The following is a 24,407-nucleotide window of genomic DNA, read 5'->3' as shown; positions in this document are numbered from 1 at the left end:
GGAATCCACAGCCTGCCTCCCCTTACGTGGATCCGAGGTTGAGATCAACCTCCACATCAGCCATTCAGCACTCAGGGGTGACTCTGACCTTGACCCTCATCAGAGATAATTAAAGCACAGCTCCCGACCATGGAGAGGATTGTAGGGGTGAACACCGGGAGCCCCAACCCATCCCTGCATGCATAGCCCCCCTACATTGCCGCTGATGAGAGGGCAGGAGGGAAGGAGGCGGGTGGGCTCCCCGCCGCCCTGCAGGTACCACCTGGGCATCGCTATCCTCAGGAGCCATGTCACTGCCTGGCAGTGTCAGAGGCTGCCTGAGTGATGGGGTGGGGCGGGGGGACAGCTGCAGTGCTGAGGCACCACCGGCCAGGATGGGAGCTGGTAGGAAGCCACTTTCCTCCTTCCCTGGGATTCTTCTAGCCTTTTCTGGGGGCCCGCTGGGTGCCAGGTTCAGTGGCGGGGAGGTTACAGAAACAGGACGTAACCTCTGCCCACCCTTCACCCCCCGGACTCGCACTGCGTGGAGAAGCCTGGTCAGCAAGCTTGGAGACGGAGGAAGGGTGCTTTCCCGTGTAGGGTCTGGCCTTGCCACTCATCTTCCACAGCCCACTGGCACGTCCCCGTAATTGCAGGGGGCTCCAGAGCGTTTGTTTTCCAGTCTTTGCAGAAACAGCCTGGAGACAGAAGTTCCGCCCAAACAAACCCAGGTTCTGAGCACTGTGGGAAGGTATTTGCTTTTCCTCACTCGTAAGAATAACCACCTCAGAATAAAGTGGGCTCCCCATAGTCTGAGGCGGGCACTGATCCCACTGAGGGGGCAAGGGCTTGGAGAGGACCTCCGGTGTCCCCGTGGCTCAGGTGACAAGCCCTCTCCCCTGGCTAGCCTCACCCCAGCTCTGGGGCGTCCTAGGGGCCTCATGCCTGTCCCTCCTTCCTTCCCACAGGTGGAAAAACTCGTGAAGTATTTGGATCCCAACGACCTGGGGAGAATCAACTTCAAGGACTTTTGCCGAGGGGTGTTCGCCATGAAAGGTGAGATCTTCTGGGGGAGGGGGTCCCAGGGGCTCCCGGGATCCTGTCTGTCTGGGAGGCTGGTGTGACTTGGGTTTCAGCTCAGATTCCTCCCGTGGGGGTCCCGGGAGCCCAGGCTGTGTTCCGGAAGTGTTGAGTCCCCAGGGGGTGCTGAAGAGACCGGGCCTTGGGCTCCCACGGCTGCACCCGCTGGGGAAGGGCGATGTGTGGCTCTGAATCTCTGCCCTGGAGTCCCATGCCTGGAGCCAGGCAACTGGACTGGCCGGACAGTCTTCTCTGGCCTTGGTGCCTGTTCCTCGCCCTGGAACGGCTCCCTCTTTGCTGTCCTTTCCTCTCTCCCCCTCCACCTCCTGAGGATGCTCGTCTCCCTCAAGGACGATCAGACCCCTGAGGAGTTTCCCAGGACATGAGACTTCCAATTCTAAAACCAGGACAGTTCTGGGCAAACCGGGATGGAGCTGGTCCCCTCATCTCCCACCCTCCCTTCTGAGTTCCCTTCATTTGTTCCATCCCCCCCCATCCCTCCTCCTAACTCCTCTGAATTCCTTCCTTTCTTCCCTTTGAAACCATTAGTCACTAAGTTGTGTCCCACTCTTTTGCGACCCCATGGACTGTAGCCCACCAGCCCCCTCTGTCCATGGGGTCTCCCATGCAAGAATACTGGAGTGGGTTGCCATTTCCTTCTCCAGGGACTCTTCCCAGCCCAGGGATTGAACCCTTGTCTCTTGCACGGCAGGCAGATTCTTTACCACTCAGCCACCAGGGAAACCCTTAATTTACCAGAGCAGCTCACAAAACTCAGAAAAACATTTTACTTACTCGATTACCAATTTATTGCAAAAGAATACAACTCAGGAATAGTCAGATGGGAGGTGGGGCCAGGACTGGGGAAAGGTGTCGGGCGTGCATGCCTTCTGGAGGGCACCACTCTCCCCAAATCTCCACGTGTGCACCAACCTGGAAGCTCTATCACCTGGTCCTTTGGAGTTTTGTGGAGGCTTCATTATAGTTATGACCAATTAAATCTTTGGACACTGATGATGAATCCAACCTTCAGGCCTTCTCCCCTCCCTGGACTGAAAGTTCAGTCCTCTAATCACCTGGCTGGTTCTCCTGGTGACCAGCCCCCATTCTTGGGTGGGTTCACAAGTCACCTCTTTAACATAAAATGATTCCTTTTTCACTCTCAACATGTAGGAAATTCCGAGGGTTTTGGGAGCTGTGAGTCAGGAACTGTTTGGTTGAAATCCAAAATGAAGACCAAATATGTATTTCTTATAAGTCACGGTATTGCACACCTTTTTTTACATATGATCTGGGGGCATTTGCTCAGGGGAGGGAGGCCGTTGTGTAATGAGTCAGCTGGAGGTAGCATCTTCCTAAAGGTGGTCCTACCCTCGATGTTCTGGAGCTCGCAGGGCTGTGAAGGGTCCTGCAAACTCCGTATGTGTTTGGAGTCCCTGGAGCCAGGCAGGTAATATGGCCTTGCATCCTCTCCTCCAGGAAGGCCTCCTGGATTCTCTTTGCCTGTGGCTTGCCCTCCACATTTGGGAGTCTGTCTTCTGTGTGTTCCCTATTGAGGTTAGTCCTAGTGGAAGAACATCTGGAGGGCAAGAGCCTGTCTCGGCTCCCTGCACCCAGGCCTGGCCTGGCTTTTCTACTAACTGGGTGCCCCATCTCTCTGCCTTTGAACAATCAGTTGGTCTCTTGGAGACTTGGGTTATCTGCCTCCCAGCAGCCCTCCCCACCCAAGGCTCATTCATCAGGAGCAAAACTGCTGGGCTGGGCTCCAGCCCTGACCCTGCTCTGTCTGTCTGTCTGTCTGTCCCATCCACAGGGTGTGAGGAGCTGCTGAAGGACGTGCTGTCCGTGGAGAGCGCCGGCACGCTGCCCTGCGCACCCGAGATCCCGGACTGTGTGGAGCAGGTCAGAGGGTGTCTGTGGGGAGGGGAGGGGGAGCCTCCAGCCGCCCATCTGGCCCCGCGTGGTCTTCTTGCCTTTGCTTCATGTTTCTGGTGCCAGGAAGACACCAGAGCCCCCTCTGAGGGCCCTTTGGCTTCAGAGTCAAGAAACAGATTTTGAAATTGGAGCAACGCAAGCCCCTGCAGGGGGTGGGGGAGCTGGAGGCCCTCACCAGGCACCTTCACCCCGCTCTGCGCTCCGAGGAGAAGCTGTGTCCCGGGGGGCAAGTGTCAGCTGCTGGTCAGCAGCAGGTGGGGTGACAGTGTCTCTCTTTTCTCCGACACCAGCCGGGTGTCCATATTTTTTTCAGTTGACAGGGCCATAATACCCAGAAGCTGCCCAGCAAATGGTGTTAGAGAAGGCCAAGGCTCAAAGGTGGCGGAGACCAGGTGTAGGTCAGGGCCTCCAAGGTAGGGCTTAGGGGGTTGGACCCCACGGTGGTGTGCCCGAAACAGGGGCCCCGCAGGGATGAGTGAAGCGAGTGGACTCCAGGAGCCACAGAGGCCAACAGTGAGGGCTCCAGGCCTGCCTTGGGAGGGCCAGAGGATGTGGGGTGAAGATACATTTGGGCAGAGGACCCTGAAAGCAGGACAAACTTGTAGTGTCCCGGAGCTCTGGGGAGTGAGCCCCTCGTCGGTTGAATAGGACGCAAGGCAAGGAAGTGGGCCGTGAGGCCCTTCCAAACTGGGTCCGCACTCCATTTCGGCCACTGACTAGCCTGCAAACCCAGGCATGTTACTGGCAACCCCTCTGAGCCTCAGTTCCCGCAGTTGTGAAGTAGGGCTCACCATACCAGTCTGGTGATTCAGTGAGGAAACTGGCTGCTAATACAAGAGAATCCCCTTCCTCCACGTGCAGTGTCTTGGAGATTCGTATGAGAAGCAGGCTGAAATCCGCATCTTTCTTTCACCCTTGGATAGTGTTTCAAAATCACGTCAAAATAAGGACCTGCGTGTGAGGAGCTGGAGGTCAGAGGGGAGCCCCGGCTGGGCTGCCAGTCGCCCGGGGGCCGGGTCTGTTCTGCAGCCGTGGGCTGCTTCCATGGCCTCCACACGAGGCTGTCCACACCGGCAGCTGGAGAAGAGGGGAGAGGTGGGCCTGGAGGAGTTGGCCTCCGAGAGGGTGCGCCTCTTTTTCAAGCAGCATTGTTATTTCGTAGAATCTGGGGGTTACAGAAAAGCAGAGAGACCAGGTCAATGGAATCTCAGCAACCCTAACACTCCCCACAACGCCTCTCTCGAGACTTTCGGTGTAAGCCCGTCCCAGTGGGCTCTTTTCTGCCCCTCACGTAGGTCTGACCCGTGCAGGGGGCTCTGGTGGCCGGAGCCCAGCAAGGTGGCCGTCGATCACTGCACGCACTGGGCAGCCTCGGGGCAGCGTGCGTGATTGAGGCTCTGCTCCTCACCACGGGGTCCTGGGTGCTGGGAGGGGAGGGGGACAGTGCGAAGCCAGCCTGCTGGGCCGGCGGGCTCCCACAGGGAGGGGCTGAGAAGGCCTGGGGACGCATGGACAGAGGAGCCGGGCTACAGTCCTGGAGGCCCCGTGATGTGGATGAAGCCCTTCCTGCCGGGGCTCGGGCTCCTGCACCGTCTGGGCAGCCGTGGGGTCCGTTCGGCTGAAGGCCGGGGGGGCGAGACCACGGCTCCTCAGGTTGGGGGAGCTGAGGGGGCCTCATCTTGCAGTCCTGCTCCCTCAGCGCCCTGCTGTGTCCCTCGTGTCCCCTAGGGGTCAGCTCGAGACCGACCAAGCCAGAGCACGCCTGGAAGGTTACTTGGGCTTCCCAGGTGCCACTCGGGGAGGAGGGGTTTGGGACCAAGTGTGGATGATGATGATGACACAGGGTGGTTGAAACACAGGAGCCTGCCCTCCTGGCCTTTACCCGTCCCCCCACTCTCAGGGTGGGGCGGGGACCTCGTAAACTAGTGAAATGCTTTATGTTGCTGGTTGGTAAACTGATGCAAACCCTGCATCCTTAGGGCACCCCACCCCACTCACCCCTCTTCCAGGTCCCTCAAACACCCCCACCATTGACCGTCGCTGCAGAGGCTCTGGGCCTGCTGTCCAGACAGTGTGAGTCCGTCTGGGTAGGGGGCTTTTGCATCCCACCAGCCCCATTTTCTCTCTGCTGGTGGAAAACTCACTCTCGCTTCCATCCGTGTCGCTGTTTACGGTGAAGGATAATATCTGGCATTTTCCTAATGTTGCCGGTCATTCACACTGCTACTGTGGAATAGTCCCTCTTTCTCCACTTATTTGAAGCTTCACACCTTTATTGTGAGCTAAATTTCTATATAACGTGGGTCTCTTTCTGAATTCTGGTCTATTTGTATTGGTCTATTTGTCTCCCTATTTCTAAGCCAAAACCACAGTTTGTTACTCTTGTTTTATAGCATGATATCTGATAGAGAAAGCCTCCCTCATCATTTTTAAAAAATATTTATTTATTTCTTTGGCTGCGCCAGGTCTTAGTTGGAGGATTTGGGATCTTCAATCTCTGTAGTAGCATGTGGAATCTAGTTCCCTGACCCGGGAGTGAACCTGGGTTCCCTACATTGGGAGTGTGGAGTCTTAGCCACTGGACCACCAGGGAAGTCCTGATCACTTTAAAACAAATATTTCTTGATTTTTGGCTGTGCTGAGTCTTCGTTGCCGTGTGCCGCTTTTTCTAGTTTCGGCAAGTGTAGGTCTGCTCTTTAGCTGCAGTGTGCTAAAGGTCTAAAGCCTAAAGGTCTGCTCTTTAGGCTTCTCGTTGTGGCGGCTTCGCTTGTTGCAGAGCGCGGGCTCTAGGCGCACGGGCTTCCGTCGTTGTGGCGTGTGGGCGCAGCACTTGCGGTTCTCAGACTCCAGAGCGCAGGCTAATTAGCTGTGGCTCACAGGCTCAGTGGCCCCTCGGCAGGTGGGCCTTCCTGGACCAAGGATTGAACCCGTGTCTCCTGCGTTGCAAGGTGGATTCTTAACCACTGACCGCAACGGAAGCCCTCTGTCATTCTCTGTTTAAAATGTTTTTTGTTATTCTTGTATATTTTCTCTTCCAGAATACTTTTTTTTTCAAAATTCATTTTAAATCCCATTAGAGATTTTGTTTGAAATTTGTACATCAATGGAAGGGAACTGTTATTTTTGGGGTTTTTTCCAATTTTGAATTCTCTCATCCAACAGCATAGTATATCTCTTCATTTTTATGTCATTCAGGAAAATGTTACAATTTTCTCAAATAGGCGTTGCTCGTTTCTTCATAGGATGACTCTCTTTTGGAGTTTCTATTTCTGTTAAATGTAGAATCTTTTTGCCATGATATTTTCTAATTGGTTATGGCTAAATGTCTAGCAGACCTCTTGGTTTTGGATGTTAAACTTGTCATAACAACCTTACTAAACTTTTTTACTAGTTCTAATAGTTCATTTACAAACCATTTTCTAGTCTGCTTAATCTATATAACAATGCAGTCATGTTCTTTTTTTCTGCATAAATTTAAATGGTTACATATTTCATTGCAAGAAGACAATCAAATTTATTTACCAGTTCCTTATTATTGGTTATATATATATATACACTTTTATACATGTATGTATATGAAAGTGTTAGTCCTTCAGTTGTGTCTGATTCTTTGTAATCCCATAAACTGTAGCCCTCCTGGCTCCTCTGTCCGTGGAGTTCTCCAGGCAAGAATACTAGTGTGGGCTGTCATTCCCTTCTCCAGGGCATCTTCCCTGACCCAGGGATCAAACCCCAGTCTTCTGCATTGCAGGCAGATTCTTTACCAGCTGAACTACCAGGGAAGCCCTGGGCTTCCTGTTATAATCATTGTATAATCGTTCCTGTAGCTAAACTGTTCCCCATTGTTTTAGAGTAGGACAAAGGTTGCCAAACTACAGTTCCCATGGGCCAAGTCTAGCAGCCTGCTTTTGTAAATAAAGTTTTATTGGAACACAGCCACACCCATCATCTGCTCACTCGTTTGGCTGCTTTCCCACCACAGTGTGGAGTTGACTGGCTGCTACACGGCCTAAAATATTTACTATCTGCCCTTTACAGAAAAGGTTTACCGAACTTTTTTATATTATTTACTTGTTTATCTTTGGTGGTGCTGGGTCTTCGTTGTCACACAGGCTTTTCTCGAGTTGTGGTTTAAGGGCTTCTCATTGTGGTGGCTTCTCGTTGCAGAGCACGGGCTCTAGGACACGTGGGCTTCAGTAGTTGCGGTTCCTAGGCTCTAGAACACAGGCTCAGTAGTTGTGGCACACAGGATTAATTGCCCTGCGGCATGTGAGATCTTCCCGGACCGGGGATCGAACCTGTGTCTCCTGCAGCAGCAGGCGGAGCCTTTACGACTGAACCATCAGAGGGACCCATTTACCCGTCTTTAAAATAAATTCTGATAGGTGGAAACTCTTTCATCCAAAAGATGCAAATCTTAGAATTTCTCATACATCTGTCAAATTCCTTTCCAGAAAAGTGATGTCAATTAATCTTTCTTCAGGATTCTGTCAGATTCCTCCTACTCTTGGATACTGGCTGTTCTGCTTTCTCAGATCTTTCTCATTTGAGAGGCTAAAATTAGGACTGCTCTTTTGAATCATAATATGGTTTTAACTTCTTATATTGCCTTTATCGGTCACCAGGAGTTCTTTTGTTCATTAACTGGCAGCCCACATTCTTCACCCTCACTTCTATGGATGTATTCATTTCCATTGCTTTAAAAGAACTAGAAATATTAACTTTTGGACATACATCACAAATATTTTTTCAGCTTGTCATTTATTTTTAACTTTGTTTATGACAGCAAGTTTAGAAGATTTTTATAGCCAACTCATTAATCTTTTCCGTTGTGGCTTCCGCCTTTGATGTAATACTTAGAGAGCTTTCCTACCCAAGGTTGTGACACTCTTCCGTTTTATTTTTATTTTATGTGTTTGGTTTTTATATTTAAAGCTTTGATTCACAGAGTGAACGTTGATGTCTATGCCAAGATCGGGATCCAATTTTCCTTTTTAATCTCAGCCGCTCTCCTGCCCGCTTCACCTCACAGGTGAGAAGTTCTTTACAGAGTTATACTTACGGGGTCCCTGGAGGGCAAAACAGACTGGGGTTTGCTAGGAATCAGGTCTTCCGCCTGAGCCCAAACTGGCTTATAATCAGAAGGAGCTTTGCCAAACTCGTCTTTTTTCTTTTTTTAATATTTATTTATTTGACTGTGCCAGGTCTTAGCAGCACGGGGGATCTTTGATCTTAGTTGCCACATGCAGGATCTAGTTCCCCGACCAGGGATCAAACCAAGGCCCCTGGCACTGGGAGCGTGGCGTCTGAGCCACTGGACCACCACGGAAGTCCCCAAGCTTCAGTCTTGCCCGCACAGGTTTTAAATATCTGCCCTGAACTTCTCTCCCAAACTGGGGGGTGTGTCAGACCTGAAGGTCCAAGTCCACCATTGCTTAATTTCATCCAGTCTGAAGCAAGCATTTCTAAAACCACTGGCAACAACCATACTTTTAACTTCTAAAAATACTTTTCCTGACAAACAGAGCTCTGATTCAGCGATGCTGGTGAAGGTGTGGGTGGTAGCCCTGCTCACAGTGGTGAGGGGAGGGAGGAGGCTGCTTCCGAGCTCACGGAGGGGCCTGGTCTGATCCTCTCCGCTTATACATGGCCCCGGTGTGTGTGTGTTTTCTGTTTCAACACCTTCCTCCTTCCAAAGGAAAGAATAATTTACTTATCCCAAGCCCGAGAATTTCTGTAAGAATAAAAAGATCCTTGAGTCATATCTTTGAGAAGAAACTAAATTCTGATTAACCCAAAGGCGGCTGGGACCAAAGAATAAACGATGTTGATGACCTTTACTGTTTGTTCCCTGGTCTGTCCTGGACCATCTGTCCCCTGTCTTCTGCCCCGACCATCCCTGCCCTAGAAAGGCTGGGCTAGGCCAGTCTTGTAAGTCCAACTTCCAGGACATCTTGAACCCCATCTCCTGCCTTCACACATGCATGCTTAGTTACTCAGTCGTATCCGACCCTTTGTGACCCCGTGGACTGTAGCCCACCAGGCTCCTCTGTCCATGGGATTCTCCAGGCAAGAACACTGGAGTGGGTAGCCGTTCCCTTCTCCAGGGGATCTTCCCGACCCAAGGATCAAACCTGGGTCTCCTGCATTGCAGGCAGATTCTTTACCATCTGAGCCGCCGGGGAAGCCTCCACCTCCTGCCTACTCCAGTCTTAATGCTCAAGTTCACGCCCGCTTTTAGAACTTAGATTCACTGAGTTAGAGTTTGAGCAAACTTGAGGGAGTGACTACTTACATCTTGTCTTTTTAAATCTGAGCGGAAGGGGAAAGGTTTGGTTTTACTATCCTGTAGGGTATTAGCCAGGTTCATAACTAAATTGGCCATCTCTCAGCATCCTTTCTTTAAAAAATATGTATATGTATTATATATATTATATATATATTAAACATTACATATAAAATATATGTTTGTATTACATATAAAATATATTTGTTATATATTATAATATATTATATATATAAAGTATATATACATTTAATTTCTTTATTTGGCTGCCTTAGGTCTTAGTTGTGGCACAGGGGATCTTTGATCTTCATTGTGGCACGTGGGATCTTTAGTTGCAGCATGCAAACACTTACTTGCGGCATGTGGGATCTAGTTCCCTGACCAGGGATTGAACCCATGATCCCTGCATTGGGAGCACAGGCTCTTAGCCACTAGACCATCAGGAAGTCCCCTCAGCATTGTTTCTTTCATTGACTATACATACTTTGATCTCTCCTGTTCTCCTTTGAAGCAGCTATCTCAGCCTGCTGGTTCCCTCACTGATGAGTTAAGTAAATTTTTGACACAGGTAACTGGGAAAACACACATATACACAATCACTTAAGGACAGACATTAGTTCACGCATACAGTCACATCAGGATGGGCGCTAGTTCTCAGAAACAGCACCGTCTAAACAAACAGTTCTTAAGCCAGGCTTCAAGCTGGAGTCATGCATTGCATGCCTGCCCAGTCGTGTCACACTCTTTGCAACTCCGTGGACTGTAGCCTGCCAGGCTTCTCTGTCCATGTGATTCTCCAGGCAAGAATACTGGAGTATGTTGCCAGGTCCTCTTCCAGGGGATCTCCCCTACCCAGGGATCAGAGTCTCCTGCATTAGCAGGAGGATTCTTTACCACCAGCAACACCTGGGGTCATGCAGAATGCTTTCAAAACATACTAATACCTTGGTCCCTCCTCCCAGAGATTCTAATTCATTTAGTCTGGGGACGGGTCCACTCATCTGTTTTTAAAAGCTCCCCAAGTAATTAGAATGCACACCTGACACTGAAAACCAAGGATCTACAGCAGGAAGTCTCAATGTCGCAGTACATTAGAATTCCCTGGAAGCTTTTACGATTCCAGATGCCCAGCTGTCCCTCAGATCAATGGACCCAGAACCTCTCAGGCTGGGACCCAGGCGTCAGCACTTTCTAAAGCTCCTCGGGGGATTCCATGAAGCCGTGACCCGTACAGCGTCCTGGATTCTCGTCAGCTCACATCAATACTTTCCCCGAGGATGGAATGCAGGGGCTAGGGTAGGGGGGGTGGGGGGTGGGGAGAAGAGTTTTATACCTTGAAAATGGCCAGTGCCTGGCACAGCGCCTGTGTTCAGATGCCGGCTGCCCTTCTCACATGCTCCTCCCAGAAGTAACCTCTTGGGAGAGTGGTTTGGGACCGCTTGGCCCTGGCGGGAGGTGTCGGTCCCCCACAGAGCCAGGCTGCCTGGGTGCTCAGGCCCCGGGGAAGGGAACATTCTTGGTGGCCAGTGAGCCATGACTGCTTTCCCGCAGAGAGGCCTGCGAGGACCCACGGGGAGCAGGGTGGGGCTCCACGGGTCAGAGCCGAAACAGGAATCTCATGTAGAGAGAGGGTTTCTCATTGCAAGAGTTCTTCATCTGCGACCCAGTTTTGAAAACCTCTGAGAGCTCAGGGCGCCCCGCAGAAAGTGCGAGAACAGGGCAGATCACACTGACAGAGACCCCGCAAATGTGCTTGTCCTCCCACTTTCAGCAAAGCTGTGAGCGAGCAGTACAGTGAGAACCCACAGATCCGGCGCCCTGTATTCACCACTGGTGAGCGTGTTGGCAGTTTTCCTTCTGTGCATCTGTGTGTGTCTCTCTGCACACACTTGGGGTGCCTGGAGGGGGCTTGTCTGTTTGAGAGCTAGTCGCTGACATTATGACCACTTCATCCTTAAACGCTTGACCCTCCCTCAGACCCTCCTCCATAACCAGAACGCAGTCATCAGCCGTGGGTGATACAGCAATATATTATCTAACGTAAGCTCCATATTTATTTTTTTGCTTGTGATGAAGGCTGCTTCTTCTTTTATAATTTGTTTGACTGTGCCGGGTCTTCATTGAGGCACCCAGGATCTTCAATCTCCATTGCAGTGTGTGGGATCTAGTTCCCTGACCAGGGGTCGAACCCAGGCCCCCCTGCATTGGAAACGTGGAGTCTAAGCCACTGGACCACCAGGAAAGTTTCTTCCCAGTGTATTTATAGCTTTTCTTTTTGAACTCAGATCCAAGTGTTACATTTAGTCATCGTGTCTGTTTAGACTCGGTTAATCCAGAATAACTTACCAGACTTTTGCTGTCTATGCACCATCACCTCCGAGCCCCCAAAAGCACGTCTCCCCACTGATTTTGCCTTTGGCTCCAGACTCTCGTATGTAAATACTGGGCACCCTGTGCTAATGTCTAGTGGGTGTTTCACACATGTCTGGCACTAAGCCCTTTGATCCAGATCCATCCTCTCAGCCCTCTAAAACATTCCCCATCTCAGGACCTGGCACCGCCACCCACCTGACCGCTCAGACCAAGGACTGAGTCATGGCCACTGTCTCTCCTTCCTTCTATAGCCAACCTGTCCACAAGGCCTGCTGGGTTTTACTTCCAGGATAAGTCCCAAGGTGACGGCTTCTTTCCACCTCCATATTACACCCTATCAGAGCATCACACCACCCCCCACCTTGTCCCTGCACTGTCACTCACTTGCCTTTCTCCACGCAGCAGCCAGAGTGTCCTCTCAAACTCTTAAATCAGGTCCTACAACTCCCTCACTGAAGAGGTTCTGATCGCTTGTTATCTGAGGGTCAGATTCTAAACCCTGACTTCTCACTGTGACCTAGCAGCTTTCACTTTTGCCTGAACCTCTGACCTGCTCCCCTCCCATCCTCCCCGTGATCCTCACTGTTCCAGCCACACTGGCCTGTTTTCTGTTCCTCAAACCCCGGAAGCCAGTTCCTTTCCTCTGCCTTGCAGTTATTTCTACCTCCAACCCTCATCCTCAAGTCTTTGCACAACCATGCTGTGTCCTTCAAGGGTCAGCACAAGTGTCAGCTCTTCAGAGAAGCCTTCCTTGCACACTCATCTCAAGGAACTCACTCTACGCCCCATCCTCTGTCACTGACATAACACCCTGCTTGTCTGCACTGTTTGCCGCGATCTTAACCGTCTGGGTCTTGTCTGTCTCCCCCACGTGGGTGGAGGGCTGTGCCTTCCACGTGGAGCACGGTGCTGGCAAGGAGCAGCTGGCAGTACCTGTTGTGCAGATGCATCTCAGCAATGCAAGGTCAGCTCTGCCAGGGAGGGGCGGGCGGGTTTCCTCCCACCCGGGAGCAGTTGAGAGGCGCCCTCTCCAGGCCAAAGGCTGTAAAAACCACACTTCGGTGCGGCGAGGGGAGGTAGAAGGGTCAGGAACGGGAAAAGGGCTGTTTGTTCTGCCCCCGCACCTAGACTCTGAAACGCTAGTGTGTACAGGGCTTCCCCGGTGGCTTAGACAGTAAAGAATCTGCCTGCAATGCAGGAGACCCAGGTTCCATCCCTGAGTTGGGAAGATCCCCTGGAGAAGGAAGTGGCAACCCACTCTTGCCCGGAGAATTCCACGAAGAGAGGAGCCTGGTGGGCTACAGTCCATGGACTTGCAAAGAGTTGGACATGACTGAATGGCCAATACTTTCACTTTCTTTCATTTTCTCTGCCTCTGCACCGGGGCTCTGAACCTCTAATATGCATATGAATCACTTGGGGGCTTGACTGTGCAGACTCTGATCCACACAGCTCTGGGGTCACCAACTGTGCGTCTCCTACAAGCTCCCCCATGGTGGTGACAGTCCTGGTGGGGGACCACACCAACCGTGCTTTTGGTACCTTTTGGGTCCGCACCCCCCCCCCCCCAACCTCCGTCCCTTCAGTGCCTTGGGAAGATGTGGAAAGAGCGAGCCTGGAGGTGCCCCCGTTGCTTCTCTCCCTCCCACCCTCTGGCAGGAAGTGTTGTTTCCAGCAGTCGCCATCACCTCCGCCCGTGCTGAGGCGTGTGGTGTCTGTCTCCACATGCCTGCTACCGTGACAGACGGGACATGCTCTCCCGGGAGCCGTGCTCAGCCGCCTGCTCCGTCACTGCTCTCTTTCTCTCCGAGCTCCTTTCTTGAAGCAGACTCCTGGGGGCTCTGTGTCTGGGGAAGTCACTACCCTGGTGCAGGATGGCACAGGCTGAGAATCGGGCGATGGAGGGATTCCCAAGCTTCGGCTCCAACTGGCTTCCCAGGCGGCACAGTGATAAAGAATCTGCCTGCCAATCCAGAAAACACAGGTTCCATCCCTGGGTGGGGAAGATCCCCTGGAGGAGGAAATGGCAACCTGCTCCAGTACTCTTGCCTGGAGAATCCCATGGACAGAGGAGCCTGGGTGGGCTACAGTCCATGGGGTCGCAAAGGGCCAGACACTACTGAGCACTCATGCATTTGCACTTGTGGGCACCCCAGGGGCAGGCTTGATCAGCCCCGGAGGCAAAGGGCTCAGTTAACCTTGGGAAGAGCATGGGCTTTGGGGTCTGAGGGGCCTGGATTTGAATCCTGACCCTGTTACTTACTAGTGGACCACCCTGAGCAGATTACTTAACGTCTCTGAGCCTCAGTTTCTTTTGTTTGTTTGTGGCTGCACTGGAGGGGTTACCCGCTCATTGCAGAGCATGGGCTCTAGGGCCACAGTCTCAGTAGTTGTAGCTGGCTGGCTCCAGGCTTGAGTGGGCTTCAGTAGTTGTGGCACATGGATGTAGTTGCCCAGGGCATGTGGGATCTTCCCAGAGCAGGGATCGAATCCAGGTCCCCTGCACTGGCAGATTCTTAACCACTTGACCACCAGAGAAGTCCCACGTCTCACTTTCTTCTTTTGCTAAATTGGTGTCTTCTGCACAGGGTTACTGTAAAAACAAAAAATGAGAATGCATGCAAGGCACTCAGTACGGTGCCCAGAAAATGCTGGAATCTCTGAGCTCACAGTGCCTAGACTGGGAGACTTGAATGCCTTTTGCCCCAGGGTTGCTGTTTGGTGATGCTTGGGTCCCAGACTTCCTTCCACACTAGCATCCCAGAAATTCAGCCCCTGGGGCTTGGGCCCACCCCTGTGTCAGACTCTTCTCCCAGGGTGGGGAGGGCTCCAGGGCCTGAAAACCACACCCGCTGAGTCGGAGGGAAAAAAACAAACATTTTGTAAGGGATATCAGCTGTTCCCTTTCCTGACCAGGGCAGTAAAAATGACCGAACATAATACAAGACACTGCAGGAAGTCTGACTCTCGAGGGAACTTTCTGTGGGCTCTGTGGGGACCCCCTGTTGGCTGATGACTCTCTCCCAGTCTTCCCTTATTATCAGCACAGGACGGAAGGGTAGGAGGGACACTGCGCAAGTCCCTGCCTCGGAGCCTCGCCCAGCCCCTGCTTCGTTGCTCTTGGTCAGTCTCTAAGTCTTTGCCACCCTGTGAACGACAGCAAGACAGGCTTCCCTGTCCTTCACTGTCTCCCAGAACTTGCTCAGACTCATGTCCATTGAGTCGATGATGCCGTCTGACCATCTCACTCTCTGTCGTCCCCTTCTCCTCTTGCCCTCAATCTTTCCCAGCATCGGGATCTTTTCTAATGAGTCAGCTCTTCGCATCAGGTGGCCAAAGTATTGGAGCTTCAGCATCAGTCTTTCCAGATCAGACCTGCTGTGTACACACTCGCTGCATCTGGTTGGATAGCGGGGGCTCCTGTGACCACAGGGCTGGGCAGCTGACATCTCAACACTGACACTGCGGCTCCATTCAGAACTCGTTTAGAACGGCTGCCTTTACCACTCCTGGCCTGGGCTTTTTCTGGTGCTCTAACTTGGAATTTTCTTGCTTTCCTCAAGGAAATTTTTAATCCGGGCTGAACAGACCCCTGAGATGGGTGAGGGGTTTGGCACCCAGGCAGAGGCTTGTCAGGACCTTTATCTGCTGCAGTGAACATCGGCTGTGGCCTGGAAGGGATCATACCTCCCTCCACCAAGAGTTCAGTCCTGAATTTATAGGCAGACGCTCAGCCCAGAAGAGTGATATGGGAGAACGTTTTCCTGAGGACACACTACCCCTCATTCCTTTAGACTTTCCGTTTCTGGTATCCAGTTCCACGTCAGAAAGCGCTGTTTCATCTTACCTTCTTGCAGAAACCTCTTCACAGACGTGCATTTTTGTTTTTATTCCCTTGGCTCAGTGGAAGGCAATGCTGAGCAGCTTATTTCTTCAACCTCCTTAAAATTGCTCCTGGAAACTTTATCCAGTTTGCCATTTTGCACGATTTGATCGTGTGTGTGTGTGTGTGTGTGTGTGTGTGTGTGTATTTTAGGATTTTGCACCAGAGAAAAAGTCTCTCCTGATGAACTGATTTCCTTCTTGCATCAGATCATGAGAATCATGCTGTAACTACAGACTTGCTTTCCATTTTTTTGCTCTTGGTAGTTAGAAAACTTAAAGCCAATGATGAATCAGCTTTTCATTTACTTATTTACCTGCTTTTTCTGTAGGGCTTATTTTTATCTTTTTAAAGCCCAACTGTGAGTGTCTTTTATTGTAAATAATTTCACAGATGTTGACCACAACAAAAAAATAAGAACCCCCCCCAAAAAAAAATATGAGTTCGGATTCAGTAAGAAGAGACTAATTGAAAGGATTATTTCAAGGGAGGGGGAAAAGAAACTCTCAATGTTGAGGAAGCTCTGCAAGCATCTCAGGAAAGGGTTAGGCAAGAGGAGATTTCTTTACAGGAGGAATAAACAGAGGAAGAACCTCTGCGGGGTAGGGGCCACAGGGCAGCTTGGCCCTCAGGGTGGATCTGAAGCCAGCCTCTGCTTGGAGAGCTGTTGAGAAGGGGCTGCCTGCTGACTCAGCAAGGGTGGCGGAGTTCACACTTCACAGCTCCCCTTTGATGTTGAAGGGATGCTTCATCAGAGTCTGGCTAACAAGCATTTTGTTCCGTTGGGCGTGTGGACCAGCAGTTCAAGAATGGAGATATGGAGGGTGGGCCGCATTGGTTCCTGCTTCCCTCCATCTAGACTGTGCGCTCCCGGGGCTGGAGTCCGGCCTCCCTGATTGCCCTGCGCTGCCCAGTCCTGGGCCTGAGCGAGTTCCTCGGTTAGTGTTCACTGACTGGCTGAATGAGGGCCTTCCTGGAGTCGGGAGCTCACCTCTCTGGAAGGTGCAGGAACAAGCAGACTGCACCCACCCGCTGCCTGAGGGACCCCTGGGCCGTGACCCCTGCCCCCTTTCCTGAGGGGTCCCTAGCTCCCCCACCCCCTCCCCCTTCTCTAGAGGGTGCCTGACTCCAGGCCAGCACTGCCGATTCCCACCCACCCCCTCTCCTGGGGGCAAGGAGGAGGAGAGGGTGGGGAGGTGGGAGGACACAGACCCAGAGGGAGCAGCAAGGCTGCAGCCCTAGGGGTGGGAGCTGGGCCGGGCAGGGCCCCCTTCTGCCTGCTGGCGGGCTGGACTTTCCCCTGCCCGGCTGCCAGGACGCCTCCTCTCTCAACTTGTCCTGTCTGTGCCGGGATGCCCTGTCTTTTCTCTCTCCCCTCCTTCTCTCTCTGGTCTCTCTCCAGCCCATCTCTCTCTGGCCCTCTGATCTCTCCCATCACTTTGAGTTGGCCCCAGATCTTGGCAGGAATCAGATACAAGGGCAGGGCTGGGGCAGGAGGGATGGAATGTCAAACCTACAAAGGCTGTTTTCTTATCTAATCTCTCATCACTACCCCCTCCTGTCTACTCAGACCAACCCTGCCAAGGAGGTACCATTACACCCATTTTACTGGTGAGGAAGCTGAGGCACAGATGACAATTAAGTAGCTTGCCCACGGTCTCAGGACTGCAGTGTGCAGAACCAGGACTTGAATCTGCACCTGTCTGGCCCCCGGTCCCGCAGATAGCCAGCTCTGCGTCCACTTTTCCTGAGGCTTCTCAAGTTTCCCAGGCCTCTCCTCACTTCCCTGACCCTGGTCTGGGAGAAAGGACCAGAGAGGTTTTCTTAGGACCAAAGGTAACTCAAAATATCTCCATTGCTGAAGGACAATCTTTACTCAAAAAAAAGGAGAAAGAAACGAAGTTTGGGGGATTCGGGTTAGGCTGGGCTGGGGAGAGGAGGCAGGAGAATTCCCCCAGCCACTCCTACTTTGTTTGGCGCTCTGAAGTGACCTCTGACCTGCACATCGGTAATATCAGTAGCGTTGGTGCTCAGTCGTGTCTGACTCTTTTGCAACCCATGGACTGTAGCCCGCCAGGCTCCTCTGTCCAGGGAATTTTCCAAGTAAGAATACTGGAGTGCATTGCCATGCCCTCCTCCAAGGGATCCTCCCGACCTAGGGATCAAATCTGCGTCTCTCGTGTCTCTTGCGTTGGCAGGCGGGTTCTTTACCACTAGCACCACCCGCACATAGAGGATCCTAGAGCCTTTTGGTTGGTGAAGGCAGCAGGTCATGCCGAACTTACCCGTGCGAGGCTGTGCTGAGATTCTTAAAAGGTGCTTCTCAGAAAGGGGCTCCTTGGGACTTCCCTGGTGGTCCAGTGGTTAAGAATCCACCTTCCAATGCAGGGGATGTGGGTTCGATTCCTGGTGAGAGAACCAAGATCCCGTATGCTGCAGGGCAACTAAGCCCACGTGCCACAACTACTGAACCTGCGCCCTCTGGAGCCCAAGAGCCACAACGAGAGAAGCCTGCGTGCTGCAACAAAGACCCAGTGTGGCTGTCCCCCCCTCCAAAAAAGAAGAAAGAAAAGAGCTCCTCTGCATGGGAGTCTGGGAAACACGTCAAGAAAAAATGAGCTGCCTTCTCGGCTGCAGGGAGCCTTCAGAATGCTCCCGTGCACCTCTAGGGCCAGAGGTGGAGGCTGATGCCAGTCTTCTTTGCTCTGGGAACCCTTCGTGCATCAGCATCTTTCTTACAGAAATGTGGAACTGACGGGCCCTGTGGGTGCCCCGGAGTGTGGTTTGAGATGTGTTTGGGGCGTGGCTGCCACTGCTTCCCTGGAGGAAGCAGAATGTGGCCTTGTGATAACAGTGTGGGGTTTGGTCAGCAACTGTTTACTCGGGGACCACAAGGCTGGTGGCAGCATACACCATCATGTGTGAGTCTGGACCCTCTGTCTACTAGGAGGGTCACTGTGCTACATAACTTTGAAGGGGACTGAATGGCGCCTCTGGGAGTTGTGCAGTGCACAACCTGTGCAACTGAACATGGTAGTCCTGGTCCTGGGCCTCATCATGGTTGTCTGACTGTTGCAACAACCTGTCTGTTGACTTCCTGGCTGCAGCTGGCCTCCTCTGGTGTCTCCTGCCCCCTGTCCCCTGTGTCACCTCTCGAGTCCTATCCTTCAAGTCTCTTCTCCCCTCAGCCAGCTGCCAGAGTCTACAGGTGCCCTCCAGCTGTGCAGGGCCCCACGAGAGGAGTCCTGCTTCTGAGATCGATGGGCCGTATCATCTTGGACAAATCACTTAATGGCTCTGGGACCAGCTTCTCCATTTGTAAATCGAGGATAAGATGTTTGGGTTATAGTTTTCTTTATCACTAGATTCTGAGCTTCGGGATGCCAAAGGCTATCTGTCACTCATCTCTGTTCTAGTGTCTGGCACCTCCTAGGTCCTGGTAAATGTTTGGTCATTCCGATCAAAACCTTTCTGCAGCCTTCCTGCTTGTGTTTGATTGACTGACCCTGGATTTCTTGAACATTGTCTGCCCTCCTGACTCCCAGCCTTTGCCGCTGCTATTCTCTCCCCTAGGATTCCCTCCTGCTCTGTCAGCAGCCCTAAGCATTTAGGGGATAGCTCGGCTGCCACCCCAGAACCTTTCCCAGCCCTCTCTCCCCACCCCCACTGGAAGCAGCCTCTCCCTCTCCCACGTGAACCCCTGCCCCATGGCCCTGACACCTCTGTCTGACTGTGGGGTCCTTCTGTCCCACCAGGCTCCTCTGTTGTTCTGGGGGAGGGGGAGTTGGCACTTCACTGCACCCTCTGGGAGTTCCCAGAGCCTGCCTGGTGCCAGGTACAGGGCGGGGCTCAGGATGGAAGGACCCAGAGTGGCCCAGAAGCTGGTGATGGCCACAGTGCTCTTGCCATCTTTCCAGTCTCTCCCAGGCCTCTCAAGTGCCCCTGATGGAGGGAGGAAATTCTGGGCAAGATGGGTGGCCCAGCTGCCTCCCAGCACAGGCTCAGGTTGGGCTGGGCCAGATCAGTGTGCTGATACCGATGTAGGGTGTGGCGTGGGGCACTTCAAGTTCGGGTTTGGAGTCTATTGAAAAAGTGATCTTTGGGTCTAGTGCAGAAGTAAGCATGTTGGAGACTCATATTTGGTGTCTTGGCTCACCAAGCCTGTGTTGTTATCATTGCTTAAAAAGAAAAAACACAACATTTAAAATGCTTACCACAAGGACCCGGCCTTGTGGTAAGTGAGCAGTGTCTGCTGTCTGTGGAAGGAGGCGCAGAGCTTTGCCTTGAGAACATGGATTTTGGGGTCAGAAAGACCTGGGTCTGAATCCCAGCTTGTCCCATTCCTAGTGAGACTTTGGGTACATCCTGTCATGTCTCCGAACCTCAGTTTCCTTGTCTGTGAAATGGGCACAGCCTGGTACACTCTTCCTCAGACTTGTGAAGATTCAGGGAGATGGAGTCGGAGCCCGAGGCGTTGGTTAGGATGTCGTGGAGCCTGATAGCAAGCGGAGCCCTGGAAACACGGGTAGCTATAAATATGACGACTTCACTTCTATTGTCTGGCAAAGAACCAGGAAGTTCTTGGACCGCTTTATTTTTTTCTCACTTTCCATGACTAGCAGGTGGCTTTCTCTCCAGGACTATTTTTTCATGGAAACAAAATTGTGTATTTTTTTGTCTCACTTCACAGGAGTGATCACACATGACTAGTAGAGAACAACTCCGCTGTAAATCTGGCTGGGTGGCGTGCTGAACTCTCACCGTCCACAGCACCCTCGCCACCAAGAGCCCCGCACCCATGGTCCCCTACCCACACCCCCCCACAGACCCTCACTGCCCACAGACCTCCACCCACTGCAGTCCAGGGTGACCCCTGGCGGCCCTCTCACCCACCTCACACCCCCACCATCCCCAGCCTCCAGGCTCCCCGCCCCCAGCTGCCCATCCCCACCTGTCTGATAAGTACCTTAAGGCCATTTGCCACAGAGGAGCGGGCATGCGGGTGAAGCAGAAAGCCCCCTCCCCACACACAAGCCTTGACTCAGATCAAATGCCATCCACACCTCCATCCTCTGCAAAGACCCCTCAGCCGACCCCTAAGATGCACAGATTTGAACCATCACTAGGAAGCCTGGCAACGCCACAAGCCTAACAGCCAATCAGAAATCAATGGGGGACCTCACTGGTGACCCAGTGGTTAAGACTCTGCACTTCAAATGCAGGGGGTGCAGGTTCGATTCCTGGTCAGGGAACCGAGATCCCACATGCAGCAAGAAAAGAAGAAATGGGTGTCAGACTCCTCAGTTTGACATGGTGCTTTCCTTCGGGACTGTCAAAGAGGGTGACAGGACTCGTCTGGGGAACCCTGTCCTCCCCTCAGGAGCACGCTGTGGGGACTGCTGTCGCCCAGACTCCAGGTCCTTCCTGTTCAGAGTGTGGTCCGGGGAGGGCGCACAGGAGCCTGACTGAGGACTCTGCAGACTCAGAGGCTGAACCCAGACCGGTTGGGTCAGAATCTGTGTCTTAGCAAGACTCCAGGTGGCTCATTCGCATGCTCCCCAAAGTCTGAGATGTGCGCCTGCAGGTCCCTGCGACTGAGCTTGGAGTCACCCGGGGAATTTAAGCTGTGCTGATGCCTGGGTCCCACGCCCAGGTGTGGATTTCACTGGCTTGATGTTTGGCCTGATACAGAGAGCTGTTTTTTTTTTTTAATTTAACTTATCTCTGTATTTATTTATTTTCGGCTACACTGGGTCTTCATTGCTTTGCACAGGCTTCCTTTAGCTCTGGCAAGCAGTGGCTGCTCTTGGTTGCAGTGCACAGGCCCCTCATCGTGCTGGTTTCTCTTGCTGCAGGTCACAGGCTCTAGGCGCATGGGCTTCATTCATTGCCGCACGTGGGCTCAGAAGTTGCAGCAGGCAGACTCGGGCTTCGTTGCTCCATGGCATGTGGGATGTGGGGTCTTCCCAGACCAGAGATTGAACCCATGTCCCCTGCATTGGCAGGGGGATTCTTATCCACTGTACCACCTGGGAAGTCCTGGATGTGAGGAGTTTGTAATGCTCTTCGTTACAAAGATTTAATATGCAGAGAATTTTGGGAAATCATGGTTCTCAGTCTTATCAATGGATCCCTAAGCTGTGTTATTGCTTGTGTTTGTAAGTAGGACTTGGTGAGAGGAAGGGCGTAAGCCCAGGTGGCCCTGGCTGGTGCGTGGATGGGTGCACAGCAGACAGGGTCTGGGGTATCAGCTTGGAAATGTGCGGGGAAGCAGTGAAGGCCTTGGACCCACCCCAAGGAGGCCCAGGGGAGCAGGGCACCATGCTAGGGTCCCAGAGCTGACTGGTTGCAAAGCCTGACCCAACACTTCCTCCCCTGGCATTTAGGGGTACTACCTCCACCCCTTGGTCCTGTAAACAAAACCTCAGCTGGGTACTGATCAGTAAGCCCACCTCTGCTCTGATGTCGCTTTGTTGGCTATTGGCTTCGGACTCCAGCCAACCAACCCTGAATCCAAGAAAGTTAAATCCACCAAAGCTAGACATGTTAACTTAGGGGTCCCAGCCTGCGGGATCTAGTAATGCCTGATGGTCTGAGGTGGAGCCGATGTGATAATAATAGAAGCAAAGAGCACAATAAATGTAATGCGCTTGAATCATCCTGAAACCATCCTTCCTCCACCGCCCCCGTCCGTGGAAAAATTGTCTTCCACGAAACCAGTCACTGGTACCAGAGAGGTTGGGGCCCGCTGGGTTAACACACTGGGACCTCGTCCCCTTGTGTGATGAACACATGCTGGGAGGCCGCTCAGCTTCATGGAGAGCAGCGACTCCAGGCGGGCAGGGTCTGAGCCCCAGCCCTGCCACCCGTCAGCTCTGCTGCTCACACTCACCCGGCGGCGTCTCGGCCCTCAGTTTCCTCATCTGTAAACTGGGCACAATTACTTCCTGGCTTCAGGAGTATTCGGGTTGAGTGGGATGCAGGGGAGAGAGCTGCAGGCCAGGCCTAGCAGTGTGGGCACCAGCGAGCGTTGGGGTGGTTGAGGGCTCAGCGTCACTTGGCGTGGCCCCAGGGATTTCGGGAATACCAGTCTCGGTCCCCAGCAGCACACCCTGAACCTCTGGGGCCCAGGCCCGAAGGCACATACCTTTCTTCTCCTCTGCCAGACACACGGGCTCAGTTGCCGTCCCCCACGTGTGTGTGTGGTGGCTCTGGGGAGACCTGTGCTCCCCGCGTGGGGGACTCCCCAGCCTTGCGGGGCTCATCAAGCAGAAGCTGGCCACGGTTGGTGCCACGCTTCCCACTGCATGGGCCCACTCACGACCGAGCAGCTGTCACTGTCACAGTTATTTTTATCCCTCCCTCTGGGAGCCCAGAATCAAAGGGAAACGTTAGCTCTGCAGCCTCGTTACCAAGAGCAGAGGAGCGGGCTGGGGTGGGCGGGTTTGGAGCTTCTCAGCCAGGGCCGCCCAGGCTCAGAGTCACAGCATCTCAGAGGGCAGGGCTCCCGGAGGCTGTCTTGTACGACGCTGCGTCTTAGAGATGGAGAGACAGACCATCTGCAGCCCTGGGCTTCCCCAGCTGTGAGTGGGGCTGGGCTGGATCCTAGTTCTCCTGGCTCTGGGTCGGGAGGTCGTTCCCCTGCCTCCTATGATGGCTGCAGCCAGGGAGGAATCAGGGTAGTGCTCTGGAGACCTCACCCCCAGCCGGTGTTTCGGTGGGAGATGCAGAGTCTTGGGCCCCAGTGCCTGACTCAGGAGCTGGGGTGGACCTAGGGATCTGCATCCTTAGAAAGCTCGTCTGATCAAGGCTTGGAATCACTGGTGTGGACTCTCACCCTTGGTCCCAAAGCCCCAGACCTGAGCTCTGGGCCTCCCCGCTCCTCTCGGGCATCAAAATCTCAACCCCGAATCACAGAAGGCACCACCTGCGTGGCACAGCTGCCAAGAGTGTGTCCCAGGGGAAGGGGACAGAGGCAGGGTCCTGTCACGGATAAATACATGCACCCTGGATCCAGGCAGCCTGGGAGCGAATCCCACATCTGCCACTTCTAGTTGTGGGTCCTTTTATTCATTTATTGTTTTAGGTCTTTATCGAATTTGTTACAGTATTGCTTCTGTTGTTAATATTCTGGTTTTGTGGCAGAGAGACATATGGGAATCTTAGCTCCCTGACCAGAGGCTGAACCTGCACCCCCTGCATTGGAAGGCGAAGTCTTAACCACTAGACCACCAGGGAAGCCCCGGGCTGTGGGTCCTCAACACGTTTCTTCATCCGCTGGTGCCTCTGTTTCCTCACCTGTAGGTTGAGGAGGTGAAGCTTCCCTCCTGAGGTGTTGTGGATTCGATGAGTTAGTACAAATAAAGTGCTTAGGCTGCTATCTGGCACATAGTAAAGTCCATAGAAACGTCACTGTTTATGCCCATTTTACAGGCTGGGTAAATTATGCTGAGAGAGGTTAAGAGACTGTCCTAAGGTCACATAGCCATTAAGCAGCGGAGTTGGTTGGGGCTTCAGTGCTTGTCCTACACAATAGATGCCTGGGTGTCCACAGCCTCCCCAGCCCCGCCAGCCACCTGCAGCTCTGGTGATGGGTTACAGATTGGCCAGGAAAAACACCCCCATCCCCGCCCCTCCAACCCCTCATCGCACACCTCGGGTTAGGCTTGGTTATCAGTTCTTTCAGCCCCAGACGGAGCCACCTTTGCCCGTGAATTCCCTCACTGGGACAGAAGCTGCTGCCACCCTCGATCTTGAAACCTCAATTTTTGTTATGGCAATACCCACTTATACTCAATTGAAAGCTCACTTTCAATTTCTGATAGAAACTGCACTTCAAACTTCTGCATTTTGATCTAAGATCATGCTTTC

At 52.7% G+C, this 24,407-nt stretch overlaps 1 protein-coding gene across 1 annotated transcript in view; it reads left to right on the top strand.

The window, feature by feature from the left end:
* Positions 1–24,407, top strand: part of RAB11FIP4 (RAB11 family interacting protein 4) — a 108,273-nt gene that overhangs the window by 28,186 nt on the left and 55,680 nt on the right. Inside the window, exons 2-3 of the mRNA XM_070478728.1 lie at positions 948–1,035; positions 2,873–2,961. Of these exons, the coding sequence (XP_070334829.1) occupies positions 948–1,035; positions 2,873–2,961 (177 nt within the window). The remainder of the gene's footprint in view (positions 1–947; positions 1,036–2,872; positions 2,962–24,407) is intronic.

The sequence above is a fragment of the Odocoileus virginianus genome, chromosome 17 (assembly GCF_023699985.2).
Source record: "Odocoileus virginianus isolate 20LAN1187 ecotype Illinois chromosome 17, Ovbor_1.2, whole genome shotgun sequence".
Taxonomy (NCBI): Eukaryota; Metazoa; Chordata; class Mammalia; order Artiodactyla; family Cervidae; genus Odocoileus; species Odocoileus virginianus.
Note: the sequence above shows the minus strand (reverse complement) of the source record. Positions and strands in the feature narration are given on the sequence as shown.